General features: G+C 41.2%; 1 protein-coding gene across 1 annotated transcript in view; it reads left to right on the top strand.

The window, feature by feature from the left end:
- RNF32 (ring finger protein 32) overlaps positions 1–17473 on the top strand; it is a 321264-nt gene that overhangs the window by 74366 nt on the left and 229425 nt on the right. The window contains exon 5 of the mRNA XM_085631972.1: positions 1234–1266. Coding sequence (XP_085488098.1) covers positions 1234–1266 — 33 coding nt within the window. The remainder of the gene's footprint in view (positions 1–1233; positions 1267–17473) is intronic.

The following is a 17473-nucleotide window of genomic DNA, read 5'->3' as shown; positions in this document are numbered from 1 at the left end:
TAGACATTTTTTCTGCCCTGCAATTAGAACGCCTGCATTAATTACCAGGAGATGCAGTGAACATATTGGGAAATTTGCCTATAACACTGAATTGTGCGGTGTATTTTAAATATCAAATCCACATTTGATTTGTGTCTTGAGTTCCAACACAGATTCCTCATTAGGTACACAGCTCTTTCATTAATTTGTTGAGCTGAACTTTAACAGTATGAAACATCTATTTTGTAAATGTGCAGGTACTATTTAACTTTCATTTTAACATTGCATATTCCGGTGCTTACAGTATTAGCAAATGTGCATTACCTTTTTGCAGGGTATTGGCTTTTATAGCCCTCATTACGAATGGGTGGATATGTATGTAACTTGTGTTTATGAACATATCAGAATTATGACTTTTGTAATAAATATGAGCACGTCAAAGCTGCCAACATTTATCAGTTGAAAATGCCCAGTAAATAGGTGAAGATACAGTAAGCACAATAATCCATACACTTATGATAGGTGATAATCCTCGCACCCTATATATCCCATATACCTTGGTGTTGGTTTTTATCAGGTACCATAATTATCGCATCCAATATTGTCCAACTCGGAATGATGGCCTGTGTGTCTCATTGTTTGATTATTCATCCAATATATTTAAAATTATAGATGGGTAAGAGTGAATAAAAGGATTTTTTTCACCAAGGGACTCTGAGTGACACCAAATGGACAACACCGGCAAATGTTATGTTACATATGGGCCACCCAAATCATCTTCCCCTGCTTTCAATTACTATGCATGGACACAAGAGAAAAGAGGGAGCTATACATAACATAGTCTCTCCTTCCTGTAGAAGAGAAATACCTGCTTGACACCCACACCACTATCTGTCTTCTCCCGCTTTCCTCCTGGTTTGCTCTATGCTCTGCCAGTGCTGCACTGACAGGCTCTGTGAGAGCCCTGCCAGAGCAGTCTGGAATTGTTTTACAATGTAGCAACAGTGGGTAACTGCTTTTGTTTACTACTACTGCTGCTATCTCATAGCAGTGAATTACCAGATTTAGAATCTGAGACTTACACTAGTGAGGCTTGGTGAGAGCCATCCATAACCTAAATGTATATCATTACTCGAACATATTTCATTGTGTATATGACAACGTTTTTGAAAAGTGAACATTAGTGGAGTTATTTTCATGGGATACACCTTTCAACTGAATTTAACTCAAAACATTCCTTCTTGTACTTTACAGGTGCTGCTTTCGTGTTCCCATGTATTTCATAGGGTAAGCATGTTATATTGGGTACATCATACCATTAACCAGTATTGTTCAAATTCAAGTTTGTGCAACACAAATTCTTGTTGGTCTTCTAGAAATAATTGTCCTTTTGTCGAATAATAGTCTGACTGAGAAATACACTTAAGGAAAGGTTTTCTGTAATAATCTTGGGGAGTGCATGTGTGCTTTGAAAAGGATAAGTCTTAAGGTAGTCTTCCTCAACAGGTACTGTAACCAAGTTATTTTTATTATTTCTTTTTTTTTGTGGGGGTAGCCCTCAACTTTTGTTTGGCATTTTCATTGAGGCTCCCACAATTTGTAAATTCCTTTGGTTGGATCATAGGTGGAGGCAGTCTTTGGTGTCCGAGGGGGTGTAAGTTTTGTAACAGTGGGCACCCGTTTAGAGACATTTTCTGTAAATCGAAAAATGTTCTATTTTTTCACTGAAAAGAAAAACTCTTAAAAGTCAGTAATGGTGTTGGCAGCAGGGCGTGGCATGCAGCCAGGCTCTGCAACCTTCCTCCTGTATCCCCAACTAGAGCCTTCATCCGCCCATAGGCTTGATTGTTTATTGTTAAATTAAATGTGGTGCTTGCTTCTCAATATACAATGGTGGGCAAATCATTATGATTTTCTGAAAAATCTCGATTTTACTGTGCATAGTGTGTTATTTTTTTCCATTTTTACTCCCCTTCTCCACACCTCAAAGTGCCCCCACAGCACTCCTCTGTGTTTGGATACCTCTCGTAGTGAGGGATATTTTCTTCTGTACTGTTAAAATTGCAGTTTTGACCAAAATCACTATTTTCAAGTTGGAGGAAAACTATTTGTATTGCCATGATCATTTAACAATTGAACAATTCAAATGTGATTGACAAAAAAAAAAAATCACAATTTTGGAAATCACTATTTTAAATAGTCCAGTTATACAAAAGCCCACCCAGAACCTTTTTTAAACACTAATATCTCATAAAAAACTGAATCGATATATAAACCTTCTGAGTGAAGGTCAACAATTCTGAAAACGTTTGGTGTACATCCATTTAGCTTTTTTTGCTACAGTGTAACTAAAATTTAATATGGGAGCTCATAGAGGAAAAAAAAAATCTTTTTTGACCCCCTTTTAACATTCCCCCCCCCCCCCCCCCCTAAACTGAACTGGGCGAAACTTTGCATGCCTGTCCTTAGCTGCATAAGCAAAATGAGTCCCAAACTTGGGGCAGAAATGTCATGGGGACGAAAGTTGTAGGCAAGCCAATAGATACATTTTCAGTGGAAAATGTGGCTGAATTACAACATATTTAAACCACTGGCTTTGTCTGGGATTTACAAATCGCTTGGCTTTCGGCTTCATTGTTTGATGTCACCAGAACTCCTTAGTAGCAATATAGGACAGTATTAAATGGTTAACCATTATGTATCCTATCTGTCTGTCAATTTATCTGAAAATATATTATTCTATTATTGAGGTATTTAACTTCAATGAATGATTAGAATTTTGTTGTCAGCATTCTTTCCAGTTATCATGGGCATCTATTATAGATTTATGCATGTGTTCAAGAATTTAAATCAGAATTAGGAGAAAAAAGAGATTATATAATTTTACTCCAGTTTGCACAAATTTAATTTAGTTTGTTTATCATAAATCATGCAAATTCAATAAAGACCATCCCATGTAATTAAAGGAAAAGAGGGACTATAACCAGAATCAATCCAAATCGGTCCCCAATAATTAGCTCAGAGGGTAAAAATCTACAAAGTTAAAATAGAGCAAGATTAAAAAGCAGCAGCGAGAGGAAACCCTCTTAGAATTCACAATGTTTGGATGCCGCTGATCCTTTTAAGTTCTCATTTGTCTGTTTGGTTATACTGGGGTCCATAAATCTTATCACTGTAGACGTTCAAATATAATTGGTAAATCTAGGTTAATGGAAAATATAACCTTGCGCCCTTAAATGTTCCAAATGCATCATACTACTATCTGAGTTCTCTGTTGCCTTTTGCAATACCTGCTTTCATGTTATGTTAACAGAACTTGTTAAGCGCAGCGTATACTCGGAGGTGTCTTGGCGCTGGTTCAGCGAGCAAAGGTGAGGAAGAAAAAAGAAAAAGAAAGAGAACCTACTGATTAAAAAGTCATGTTTTCAGGTCCTTTCCGAATGAAAGTAGGGAAGGGGCTGACCTTATAATTAACGGGAGGAGATTCCAAGATTTGGATGCTCTGGCCAAGAAGCTGCTCCCTCCCCATTTAAGTTTCTTAGACCAGACCTGATGGAATTGATTTTAAACGAGCCTGATGATTTAGATTTCTGATAGGAGTGTACCATGAAAAGGCTTTCTTCAAGAAGAGAGGTCCAGAGTCGTGATGAGCTTTATAGGTAAGACAGAGCGACTTAAACTTGATTCTGTTATTGACCTTCAGCCAGTGGAGATCTTTCAACGCAAGAGAGTAAAAGTCTGGCTGCAGAATTCTAAAGAACTTGAAGTTTGTTCATGTATCGGGCCTGCAAGCAATTATAAAGGCCATTGCAGTAGTCTGTTGTGGACACTATTAACATAGAGATGACTGACTTCCTAACAGAGGTGGGAAGGAAGATTAATCTTTTCTTGAGTATTCTTAGGGTTTTGTAGGATGAGGAGACCACAGCATTGATTTGTTTGCCTAGATTTAAACGGTCATCTATAATGCCTCCAGACTCTTGGCTTTACTGGTGGGAGCAGGAAGGAGTACCATTTCTAAAGGCCAGCAAGATGTTGGCCAGAAATTGGGGTTGTAACAGAACAAAATCAGCTCAGTTTTCCCGGCGTTGAGCTTGAGACAATGCTTGCTCATCCAGGAGTTGATGTGTCTCATACAGCTCTGAATGCGATGACTGGTATCATTAGCATTGTTCGAGGCGGAGAGCACAATGTGCGTATCATGCACATAGGAAGTGAGAGAAAAAACGAAGCACTAGACAAGGGTGGCAAGTTCTGCAACGTATACATTAAAGAGGGTGGGGCTGAGCAAAGACCCCTGCAAGACGCCACAGGGCAGGTGAAAAGAGTCAAAAGAAAAGGCATCTATTTTTATTACATTATCCCTATCGGACAGGAAGGAAGATAGTAATTTTAAAGCAAGATTTTTGATACCTATTGCTTCCAAACGGTGGATCAGGGTGGAATGATCCACTGTATCAAATGCCGCAGATAGATCCAGCAGGATCAGAGTGGCTGATCCTCTGTCATCCAGAATAAACTTGAGTTCATCAGTAGCCTTGATCAGGGCCCTTTCGGTTCTATGTTCCGATCTGAACCCGAATTGAGTGGGATAGAGGCAGTTGTTATCTTTCATGTACTTGTTTAGTTGGGTGTTCTTCACCTTTTTTTATTATTTTGGCGGAGAATGGAAGTCTGGAGATGAGCTGGTAGTTGGCTGGATCTTCTGGGTCAAGGATTGATTTGTTTTTTAACAATGATAGACTGAAGGCTTGTTTCCAATAGGATGGAAAGATGCCAGTTCTAAACATAGTGTTAATGAAGTTAGTTCGACTGGATGCAATAATGTCAGGAAGCACCTTAAGAACTGAAGGTGGACAAGGATCATCCGTGGAGCCTGACTTAGTGATAAGAATGAGGTCTTTGATTTGAGTATTTGGTGTCTATCCTATAATAGCTGAGTAGTTCCGAACTACCATTGTGTTTCTTGTGGAAATGTCAATCCATGAGGTAGGTAAAGGCTCTATCTTTAATGATGTGTCTGTGTTCTGGTATTGTTTCTTCACTGAAAATATTGTATTGCTCACATATTTAAATTTGCACTGACACTGGAAGACGGATAAAGTGTATTTTGTTTTGCATGTTATGACTCCTTTAAAAGGTACCGCCTAATTTTGATATTGTATACTGTGTTTCTTTGTCATTGGCTAAATATCAATGAGAACTAGCTAAATAACGGAAGCTAGATGCCCATGTCTGGAAGGGAAACCTTTTGTTTTTTATGAAGACCCTCACCCACCAACCTAGTTGGTGACATGCTTCATCATCGGGTCTCACCCAAGGTGCCGATTGCACCTCGGGTGTGCTTCAACGCCTGACTACAGCGGAGCGGGTTTTGTGTAGTGAAAGTGCAATGAAGTGAATGAGTGTAAATTAAAAACTGTCCAATGGGTACCGTTTGACTAAAGGATTTTAATGATGGGCCCTTGGCAGTATTAAAAACAATGGCGCGGATATATGAGGATATGAATTACTTCTCCAATATCCTGTAGGAGTAATGAGGTCTACATGTTTCAGCCAGACTACTATGTATGCTGGCTTTAATCAGGGCCTATGTGTATAGTGAACTAGTGATAGTCAAGTGTGATTTGTTAGACCAATATGTGTCGCACACGCTAAGATGCGTTTAATAAGGGAGGAAATGTTCCTCTAGTTACTCAAATTACTGAGACTTTCAGAGTGAGCAACATGAATCCCGTCAAGATCACTGACCCGCTTCTCATACCTACGGTATGTGTGACTACAGGTCCGGCCCCCTCACGGGAATCTTGTTGCTCTCTCTGAAAGTCTCAGTGATTTGAGCAACTAGAGGAACATTTCCTCCCTTATTAAACGTACATTAGCATGTCCGACACATATTGGTCTAACAAATCACACTTGACCATCACTAGTTCACTATACACATAGGTCCTAACGAAAGCCAGCATACATAGTAGTCTGGCTGAAACATTAGGCCTCATTACTCCTACAGAATATTGGAGATGTAATTGCATCTCCTCATATTTCCACACCATTGCTTTTAATACTGCAAAGGGCCCAGCATTAAAATCCTGTAGTAAAACGGGATCCATTGGACAGTTTTTAATTTACACTCATTCACTTCACTGCACTTTCACTACACAAAACCCACTCCGCTGTAGTCAGGTGTTGAAGCACACCCGAGGTGCACTTAGCACCTTGGGTGGGACCCAATGATGAAGCATGCCACCAACTAGGTTGGTGGGTGAGGGACTTCATAAAAAACAACAGGTTTCCCTTCCAGAGATGGACATCTAGCTTCCATTATTTAGCTAGTTCTCATTGATATTTATCTTATGTACCAGGGGAAGTGAGCTAGTCCACATTATTTCTCCCTCTCGCTTGATTATATTATTTCTTTGTCACTGGTCTTCTTACGTGTTTTGCATTTTCTTTATATGTAACAAAACCCTCAGTCTTTGATAACCAGATTTGATTCTGTGGCTCTTTTAAATAACTGTGGAACAATTAATCTTTCAAGGAACACGATTTCTGATAGGTATCCTCTGTCTTACAGTTGCATTGTGCATTTAGTAATAATTTGAATGAAACTTAACTGAAGCATAGAGAAGATGTATCAGAAAGGGAAAAAAACGAGGCATTGGGACATTTCAAAGAGGTTACCCAGACAGTGTGCTATAAATGCCAAGCGAAAAATCAGACTCTAAAGAAAGTAATTCGTTATTTACTCTCAGAGTAGTGGAAATGAATCTTGAGACGTCTTTACAATAATGGATGGTTACATAGAAATACATTTGAAGGCTGATCACTAAACACTGGGGATTCTGCAATTGGTTGATGTCTTTAAATAGTCTTCAGCAATTTTTCACTACTCACATATCATAAAACTTGCTTAGAGATCATTTTATTTAAAATAAAAGTAATGAAACAGTAGGTAGCCAGGCCTCCTACTCGAGGACATCACTACTTCTGACCTCCACCTACCATCTGTATTTCAGCTACTCCCAAGTCACCTATTGGCGGATGTCACCACAAACCTCACTGTCGGATTTGGTCCCATTCTGCGGACCTGAAATGCCCCCTTTATTTAAGATATCTTTTTGTTAAAGAATGACACAGTTTGAAAACCATGTCGGCTAGCATAGTGTGGCTTTTTCTGACCTCTAGATGCCTTCTGCATTTCAGCTGCTTTTAGAGAGGTCATCTGGGTGTTAGCCCAAGTCTGTCACCTCAGAATGCTAAAAGTTTCCCTTGGACTTCAGGTATAATTTTCTTCAGTTGAAAAAACAGAGTGGTGAGTCAGGTCTGTCTCTGACTTCCACACCCATCTGCATTTCAGATCCCCTGAGAGAGCTGATGGTGGAAGTTACTATGGCACCTTCTGCTTTGCACTCCTTAGCAGACTAGAAATGCCCTGGATTCTGGGGATAATTTTGAATTCAGTTGAAAAAAATAAAATATAGAGCATAGCCTTGCCTGTTGAACTGGTCATGTCTTTCTGTGTCCCCCACATTCCATGCTTTACAGAATTGGATTGTTTGACCCTGAGCTGTTTTTCCTAAAGGTGTAAATTACCCCTGGACTTCAGAAATTATTTTTTGTTTGATGAAGTGCAGAGCTCGCCTTCAGTCACAAAGCATGCCTTTCTCCGATTATAATTCACCATCTCATTTTAAGCTCTGCCTAATGAGCCAATCAGGGATGTTTGCCCCTGATCTGCGAACAAGATCATTTTCTTTCATTAAAAAAATTAAAGTGAGTGGGATGTTGGGCCTCCTGGGATAAGGCATGTTTTTTCTCTGACCCCCTCCACACATCCAACAGTTATTCCCCTCAGGCACACTATGTTGGGAACTTTTCTTCCCATCCTGCTCCATACTAGAGTGGATATCCCTTAATCACAGGAGATCATATTTTAATATAACTCGCAAACTATTAACTAGGAAATTTGCGATAGCCTGCCATCATGGCCATGTGCTTGACCTAGGTGTGCTCCCAAACACCAGTCACACACATTACATACGAATATACACTCAGTTACATTGAGGGCCATAAAGCAACTGGGAAGAAAATATCAAGATTGCTTCTTTCTTTAGAGCATCCTGGGCACACGCTTTGACACTGAGATTTGTCAAGTGACATGGCTCTTTAGCTGGAGAAGTGTTTTTTGAAGCATGAACTAGTTGCTCAGTACAATATGGTGCACTCCTATGTAACTTAAATACCGGTATTCTACGTTTGTAAGAATACGCTACTAATTCAGTGTGCCGTGTGATAATTGTAATTTCTTCCTTTTCTCTTTCTTTAGTAATTATAATCCATTTGATATGTAATCAAAGCCCTTAAATTATTCTTCACTACTTAGCCTTAAACAACTTATCCTTGAACACATTTTAGGCAATAATATAGCCATTCATCAAGATGTAATGAGCGACCTAATTTCAAACACTTTGCATTCTGTAAAGGAAATGAAAACAGACAGTTCTAATTCTATCAAAGATGTAAAATACATTGTTCCTCTCTATAAATTTATGGGCTGTTATGCATCTATTCACATCCCCAAATTATCTCTTACACAGTGTTTAGCGCAGAAGTGAATATCTCATGTTGGTGTTAAATCTTGAATGCGCAGTACCCTGCTGCGGAGGACGCAGGATTCTGTTGCAGGAGGAGGAGCTTGACGTAAGGTTGGAAGAGAGACATGAGGCACCACAGCACTGCAGCTTCTCTTGTTTGGGGTCCGCTCTCTGCCCCAGCTCTCATTCTTCCTGTCCCTGAGGGACAGTTAGAGGAAGTAAGGAGCAGTCGGTCGAGCTGCCGAGTTCATGGGTGAGCTCGCAGGGGAGCCACGGCTAACCATGTTATTGATTGGCACTAACCAGCCTCTACCCCCGCCTGCACTAATCCCCCAGCAAGTGTCCCAGTCGGAGGTGGCCTCACAGTAGATCAGCATAGTTGAGGTGCTCTAGGCACGTCGGCCATAGCCCTAGAGTGTGGAGGCGGCCATCATGGTGGCTGGTGTGACTTGCTCCCAGGGTCAGAGGCCACCAAGGACTACGACCACCGGCTTAGATCATCCTATTAGTGACTAAAGCGACCAGCAACCACTAAGCAGTGGACAGTGATCACAACCTTGGCCCCCCTCTGTCCAGGATGTTTTAATTCTTTGGCTGAGGTTAGTTCTTTGACTGAGACTATCTGGAGACAGAAAGACCAACGCTGTGGACCCTGAGGAGGCTGTGGACTTTGGATTCTGGTCTCTAGCTGCTTGGTCGGTCCGACACTGGGTCCATCTGAACTAGGCTGGTTGGTAAGGCTATTGGGTGGTTGGCCCCTGTGCATGTAGCACTGAGGCGGCCGGCACTAGGTTGGCACGACTTGTTCCGAAGGCTTGTGCCCGAAGTTGTAGCCAGCTATTGCTCACTCTATTTATATACAAAGGGCTCAGTGCGCAGTAGTGTTCAGCATTAGCACTACATATAGGCTTTTATATTGTGATTACTTGGCTCTGTTGACCCATAGGTTAGATCATCTCTGTTAGATGCCAGCCTGCTACTACTTTGATGTACCTATGAAATGCCTGCAACAAAATGGAGGGGGCAGCAGCAGGAAAGATCGACCAAGGAGGTTAGGTCTTAGGAAGCCAATCCACAGATATTTGAAGGCGGCGAAGTGAGTCCTTGACCTAGAGAGCACATATTTTAAGCCTGGAGAAGCCAAATGAAACAATTGAGTGCCCTGAGTGCCTGAAGTGCCTTGAGACAATCTAGCACATAAAGTGCTCCCTAACTCAAACCTGTGAGCGGAATAGCCGAGAGGTTTGTCTGCCCTATTAAGGCTCAATCAAGTTGGCAAGGCCAATAGAGTGAAAGGGGCTAAAAGGGCTAAAGTATAAGGTCGATCCTGTAGTCTTGGATAAACGATGCTTGGCAAAGCCTTGTAGGAACTGTAGGGTAAAAAAGTCGAACAGAAAAATTATCCAACAAGAGAATGAGGCTGCTCAAAAGAGCTTAAAAGATGATTTTTAGAACCAGTCAAATTCTTTGAGGAACTTTGTAACTTCCATTTTTTTTTTATAATTTCAAGAATTGGAAAACAACAAATTTATCAGGTCTATCAAAGACTCTATGCTCTCAACCGACCCAAGCTCAGGTCAGGCCAGATGACATTGGGTACAAATACTACCAGTTGCTCCAAAATCTTAAGTTGATCTGTCGAGGGTGCTTAAACAAACAAGGATAATTCCCCAAAGGAGCAGTGAACCCTAAAGAAATTGTGGAAAAATTAACAAAAAAAGGTAAGCTTGTTCAAATAGGTAAAAGTGAAGGACAGCGAAGCTATGGGCATTGCTAATATTTATGTCAAACTTAGTATTAAAATTATTGAAAATACTAAATGGACAAATGGCAGAATACCAAGTGAACCCTTAAAGAATGTAAGTGGGGGTAGGGAGCATCCTTGTTTCTGTTTACATTCAAGGGCAAAACGGAAAAATGCAAGTGGGGTCCAATGGGGACATTTTGCCTAGTTCTTTCTTATGATATGCGATGTGAATGTAATGATAGTTCTAATGTGATCAAAGCATTGAATAGAGGGAGTCTACAGAGCGGGGAATTGAACTGTTAAAAAGTTGGGGACGGTGAAAAAAAGTGAAAGAGGAGCGGATTGGGAAATTTATTATGGGAAGAGGAGAAAATACAAATGATTCAACCACCTCAGTTATCCTCCTTCCCCTGCTAAGATGTCCATTATACGGGTCTGTTGAGACTTCTGTCTCATTTGCTTATGCCATCTCGTTGGAAGACCAAGGGACAGCCCCCACCTAAATACCTCAGCCCAGAACTCCATAGATAAAGTCCCAGAATTCTCTATGCTAAATCTTCTCACGCTGATGCAATGAAACTTTCAAGGTATGTTAAAAGCTTTAGTTTTATCTAATACCCAGCAGGCAAAACAGATCCGTCTACTAAAAGGTTTACCGTGAGCCCTGGATTCAAAGATAGGGGACACAGGAAAGAACGTGACAAATATGATTGGAACTGACAAGCAGAATGGTCCTAAGCCTCAATTGATTCCAACTGATTGATAACCAGTCTGTTCAAAAAGAAAATGTATTTATTTCCCAGTATCCTGCTATAATTTATCATCATGGTGAGCAGTACAAGCGATTTAGTTTGCAAATTGGGAGGAAGAAGACACTCAGGGCCCGTAAACTAATAGGAGACCATGTGTAACACAAGAATGTCAAAAGAGAGGGAGGGCTCCAAAAGTCCAGAGAAAGAAAACATTGCCACAAGATCTCCCAAACGGGGAAAGGGTATGGCTGTAAACCAACAGAAATCTCAAAACCAAAAAAAGAAACTAGACACAATTAATTCTGTGAGTAATCATAGCTCAGTTAATATGGAGGAAATACAAACAGGCCCGGTTAGTAGGGGGAGCGCACAAGACAAGAATAGGCCATTAGAGTCGAACTCACCAACAAAAGTTATTAAGACAATGAGTTGTTCTACTAAAATAATTTATTTCAAACCACATATGTTCCTCCAGTGTGTAAGAGGTTTGGGAATTAGTTGTATAAACTGAACCAAGATTTGAAGGCCTTCTGCAGGTGATATCCTTCGGTCAGCGTTGTCTTAGCAGGAGACTTTAATTTAAAAATTCCATTAATTCTTTTCAATTATTGTTCTCAGAAAATCTTGAGTTCCTATGAGATCCCACAGGTATCCTGTCTGGGAGTAGCATTTTATAATACTGCCCAGGAATTAGCAATACTCCTTGCTCAGCACGGTCTGACCAATTTGAATTGATGCTGTGCTAGCAATTGCCCTGCAGCTCAACATTCAGATATGCTATGAACAAATCTCTTAGAGATTACATTTTTGTTTCAATAGGACACTTTGGTGTGGTGACTAATTTTAAGGCAAAGGACCTGCGTATAAACGACCATTATGGAAAGGAACTGGACTACAAACACGCTCTTCGTTTTAATACAGAGCATGTTTTGTCCTTACCAGCTGTTAAACAACATAGGATAAAAGTCTTGATTACAGGAACTATCCAAGATTGATATTAGTAGTAAGGTCGAAGTTCTTACTGATGAGTGGCTTGAGTGGTATAGTCTGTTGATTGTTCAGTCTAGTAGGCTTGTTTGATATAGAATGTGCGCTGTCAGAAGGGAGGTTAATAGGTTGAGATGTAGAGCAGTCATCAACCAACAGACCACAGTTGTAGATGCTTCTAGGAATCCTAAAAAAAAATATCAAGCACTTTGATATAAAAAAAAAAGAGGGCATTTTAATGATCGTAACAGGGGAAAGAGGATAAACTTTGTTGGCGTTTGGCTAGCAAGGTATATGAACTATCACCTGTAAATTTAGAGGCACAGGTTTCAGATGCAGATTGGACAACTTGTATTTCCGAACTATACATGGAGCCAAATTGCGAGGGGAAAAATCTTCATCATAATCATCATGCAGTTGACTATAGCCTACTGAAATTACAGGAAACTGGGATAATTGTGGAAATAATCTCAAATGTAAGATGCTCACGAGCTGCTGGTCCAGATGGCCTCCCAGCTGTTCTCTTTAAATCCAACCTGTTATGGTGGGAAAGGTTATTGAGTGCCTTTTGAGGTCGAGCCTAGAGTCAACGCACATGCTCTGCTCTGCATGTTGTATTCCGTCTGTGGGCTATAGCCACACCCACTACTTTTAATTAGTTCCATCCTGTGCCTTTCCAACTGCGTTTGTTTTGTGTGGTGAATTGGTGCTATTTGTCCCTCCTTTGGGGGTGTTTATCACGCCCATGGCAACTTGCCCTGTTACATAGGTAATTTTGGTTCAGGGCATTTCATACTCGTGGCGCACTCTTTTTTAACTTTTGTCTTGAATGCGCCATGGCGGTGATGGACAGAGCGGAGAGCCTGCAGGAAAGCACCTACCAGCAGAACTATGAACACTTCTGTGGTGCAGGACTTCAGAAACATGTATGATTTTTTTTGTATTTGGTGACAGTTTTTTAACATTATTTAACATTACATAGTCGCCTTAGGACACTATTAGTTCCAGAAAGGTGTTACGTTATGTGTTTTCTCCCACGAATTTGCAGCACAAGTCGCCGTCAAGCTCCTCCCCTCTCCCTGTACTCATCCTTCCTTTCTTTTAGCCTGTACATTGCTGCACGGAGGCCTCTACACCACCCTCCTCCATTTCATCTCTCCTCCCGCTGCGTGCTGTGTCCCACCACTACAGGCAGCTGCTTGCATTTGGAAATACAGTAAATGCTTAGCGCCGCACAGGGCATTTTCAATCCACACAACCCACCCTCTTCCTTGTTCGTCTAATGGTAGCAACCCATTTATGCGTGAGAGAGGCCTAGTTGTTGGCTGTGTCCGGGTCTTGTATCAAAGATGTGACAGAGAACGTCTCACCAATACCTCGTAATGAACTGCAATTATGGAGTGTGCTTGTACTTTAAGGAACACCAGCTGAAACAAACCTGTATCAATAGGAGGTTCGGCTGTTAAAAATACTCCCACCACATCTTATTCTCAAAATTCTGTTTAAAGAAGTAACAGGCATTTATTTCTGAGCTCAATTGCACATTAATCTTTGGAAAAATTAAATGTTATTTATAAAAAGCTAAATTAACCGAAAATGTTCCTTTGACATTTCTACGTGAATATGCGAAATGCGTGTTTTTGTAAAATAGGCCGGGACAATTTTAAGTGGGGAGTATTTTGAGGGCGTTAACACTACTTGCTGTGAGGTCATTATGAACTATATGCTAACTAGTTGCCCCCCGCCAAGTATTTTTCCTAGGACTTGCGCTCTGGTCATGGGACATTCTAGACTGAAAATTAAATTTCTTTGGTTATTTAAGTGTGGTTATATATTTCCCCCACCCTATTTATGGACTCTATTCTATCTGACATACTCCCAAAACGTCCCTGACCTTGTTCTGAAAGGTTATCACAATATTCTCTGCTTACTTTTATTGCATCTCTTCTATCCGCACTTTGTGACAACTATTCCTGAACACACTCTGGTGAAACTATTAAGTTCCCCTTCTCCTTCTGCCAAGGTGGTAAACTATCTTCAGTCCTATCTCTTTCCTGGGATACTGGCCATCGCACCATACTAGCAGCCCTGTCCATGTAGTCACTCCATCTAGCATCATCTGTATTTCTTTGCTGTGGGGTAGACATTTGTTCCCTAACTACCCTTCCTGTTGAATCTCTCTTCTGTAATAAATGTGATGTGGCTGATGAAACATGTGACTGGTCATCACCGTGTCCTGGACTCTGCTCTTCACTTCTATCGTCCTGGTGAGAGGCTGAATCTAAATGCAGTGTGAACTGCGCTTCTAGTTGACTTGAGAACGGAGTCATCAACCCTTTACTTTGAAACTTTGAGAGTCACCCACCCTTACTTGCTGTCTGGGCGTGCTCGCATATCTTGGCTTTGTTATTTGCAGGCAACATCTGGGAGTTCTTATTTGGGTGAAATACTTATAAACCTAAAGGCTAGTCACTCCACTTATGATATTAGCATTCAAGATCGATTTAGATCACATAAAGGGTGTAAGAGGATTGCCGAATCACAGTGATACTAGAGAAGGAGAGTAGGATATGTTTTCTAAAGCTAAGAAACCCTAAGCAACAGAGCTTGAGCGGTTGCGGTTTCAGGGAGCACATGGCCAGACAGACCCACGGATCTTGTGAGGCTATGGGAGGATTGACACTACATGATAGGCCAATGCAGCAGATGAGTGTTCAATCAGTTTTGCACAGCGCAGATCTCACTCTTAGTGGGATAGTTGCTGAAGTAGAGAATAGTTGGCACAGTGTTATTCCATATGTGGATAATTTGGCAGAATAGACTGAAGGATTAGCTCCACAGATGGGTCCATGGCCACAAAACAAGGGTCCTTTGATCCATGTGACATGGCAAATGCGGAGGGTTGCATTCTTTATTGTGAGGGTGATCCAGACTGGGCTTATCCCTACCTGCAGAAATGTTTGCTTGTGAGGCACAAATATGCCAGGCAGCACAATACCCAACATTCTGGCAGTCCCATATATCAGATGTCCCTAATATGCAAGGAACCTTTGGGCACCTCATCATGTTTCTTGGCCACAGATGGACAAGGAGGATCTTAAGAAATAGTTATCACTGCTTACAGAGAGAGCAGGGAAATGGATTAGAACTTTTGAAAAGCAAACTGTAGTCATTACCTTGCTAGTAGGAGACATAAAAAGCTTGCTTAACTGTCTTATAGGATAGGAAACAGGCACTGTTTTTCAGAAAGCGGGAGTTAGAAATGTTGTTCTCACTGAGACCAGATATAACTTAGTTAGGACAGTAGTTTGGGATCGGCTGAGGAAAATGTATCCTGACAGGCCAGATATTGGGTCCCTCATAGCCCAATCAATGCAGCCAACTGAGGACCCCGCTCAGTTTCTAAGCAGAATGAAAGAAAAATGGACCCAAAAAGTAGGTCAGGGTTGGGATGTAACAGGAGGAAAGGATGTGTTATTTTACAACATAGTAAAGGAGGGGTTACCCTCTGGTTTACAGGATAATCTTGATAACATAGTGGCATTGGACGCCAACCCTTGGATAGAGTACAGGCACACATGATTAATTTATGTAAGAAAAAGAAGGCGAAAGAGAGAAACAAGCAGGAAGTGACAGAGAAAGCAGCAGCAAAGTTGGTACAGCAAAAGATAGCAAAGAAAGGAGCAGTGGAAGGAGCTGTAGTTGCATCCGCCACTCAGATGACTGTAATGTCTGTGGCATCTGTCACAGGGACCACCCAACAACAGTACCCACAACAGCAGGATAATGTAAGGGCACAAGGAAGTAGTAGAGTAGGACGAGGAGGAATAGGAAGAGGGGAGAGAGGTCCCCAAAGGATGGACCAAGTATGTCATTACTGTCACAGATATAGACATTATATCAGAGAGTGCAGAACTAAAAGATGGGATGGACAAAATGGAAGGACAGGAGTTTTTTACATACAGCAGTACAGCCACAGTTAAACCCACAAATAGTATATGTGCTTCAAACACAACACACAGTGTGCAGCAATCAGAAATGCTTCAAGCGCAAGTGCTGTCATAGCGACGTTACCAAGCAGTCCCAGTAGTGACTCCACCTCAAAGTGGGCAGGGAGGTGTAATTGTGAGAAGAGGAAATCCTTTACAGACAAATTATGTGGAAGGATATACACAATGAGGTTGCTTACAGAGTATTTCCATGTGTCCAGTATTGTCAGTGACGCACAGGCCAGATGAGGAACCCGTTGTGATGGTAGCTTTCAATAACAAGAGCTATGCATTTCTCATAGATATAGGAGCAACTCAATCCTGTATTAGAGAGGGAGACTTTCCAATCTCTCATAGATCAATGCACATACAGTGATTCTCTGGGAAAGTAATGCCAGTACCATTTACTAAATCAGTGGAGAATGAAATAGGAAAGATGTACATTGATGCCTGTTTCTGTTTTCTCCAGCTGCCCCTGCGAATCTGTTAGGGAGTTGGCCAAGTTAAATATGACCGTTCATTTTGAGTCTGATGGTACCATGGTTTTTTCTACTCCTGGAGCTTCACCTTCCAAGATTATGGCAGTAACAGTAGAATCCTCTACTGAAGATCAAATTTGAAAGCCACCTGCTGATGTGGAGGCATTTTCCACAGCAGTGTATATAATCATAACAGAGACACCAGAGTTACTGGGAAAGGAGGCCCAGCTACCTAAAGATTTATTTTCCCGGTGACAAGGACAACATTCTTGGATATCTGATATTGAATTAATATTGCGAATAGAGGCTTAGAGGTAACATCAACATATGGGTCTCTGATAGCCAGTGGCCATAACCATAGTTTATGGGTAAGTGTTATATTCATTGAGCCAGGTAAAATGGTTAAGGACATATTGGATGCAGAAATTGAAGACTGAGGTAACAAGTGCCCCACTTTTGAGAACTCCTGATTATACCAGGAAGTTTTATCTCTTATGTCATTGCAATGGTCAAGTGATGACAGATGTCCTTACATAGAAATATCCTTTGGGTCACAAACCCATTGCATATTTTAGTGGACTGTTGGATTCAGTGATGAGTTAACATTATCCTTGTGAGTAGCTATCACCACTGCAGCCTTCACAGTTCAGAAAAGCAGCCCCATTGTAATGGGTGCACCTTTAACGTTCTATGCAGAGTACGCTATCATTCAGAAGGCAAGGCCTACTCTAACTATACAGAGAGTATCGGGACATGAGGTGATATTGTCTCTACCATCTTTGAAGATTGTGAAGTGTCATACAGTGAGCAAATTTGCCAACTTGAACAAAAATCTCAGTGTTTGGAGGGGGTGGGGCTTTGGAGGGAGTGGGGTGTTGGAGGGGACGGGGCCTTTTGCAGAGAAGTACAAAATAGGCACTTTTGCCCCCACACTGCCCCCAAGCCC

This window comes from Triturus cristatus, chromosome 10 (assembly GCF_964204655.1).
Source record: "Triturus cristatus chromosome 10, aTriCri1.1, whole genome shotgun sequence".
Taxonomy (NCBI): Eukaryota; Metazoa; Chordata; class Amphibia; order Caudata; family Salamandridae; genus Triturus; species Triturus cristatus.
The sequence above is the reverse complement of the archived record's forward strand: the minus strand, read 5'-3'. Positions and strand labels throughout refer to the sequence as shown.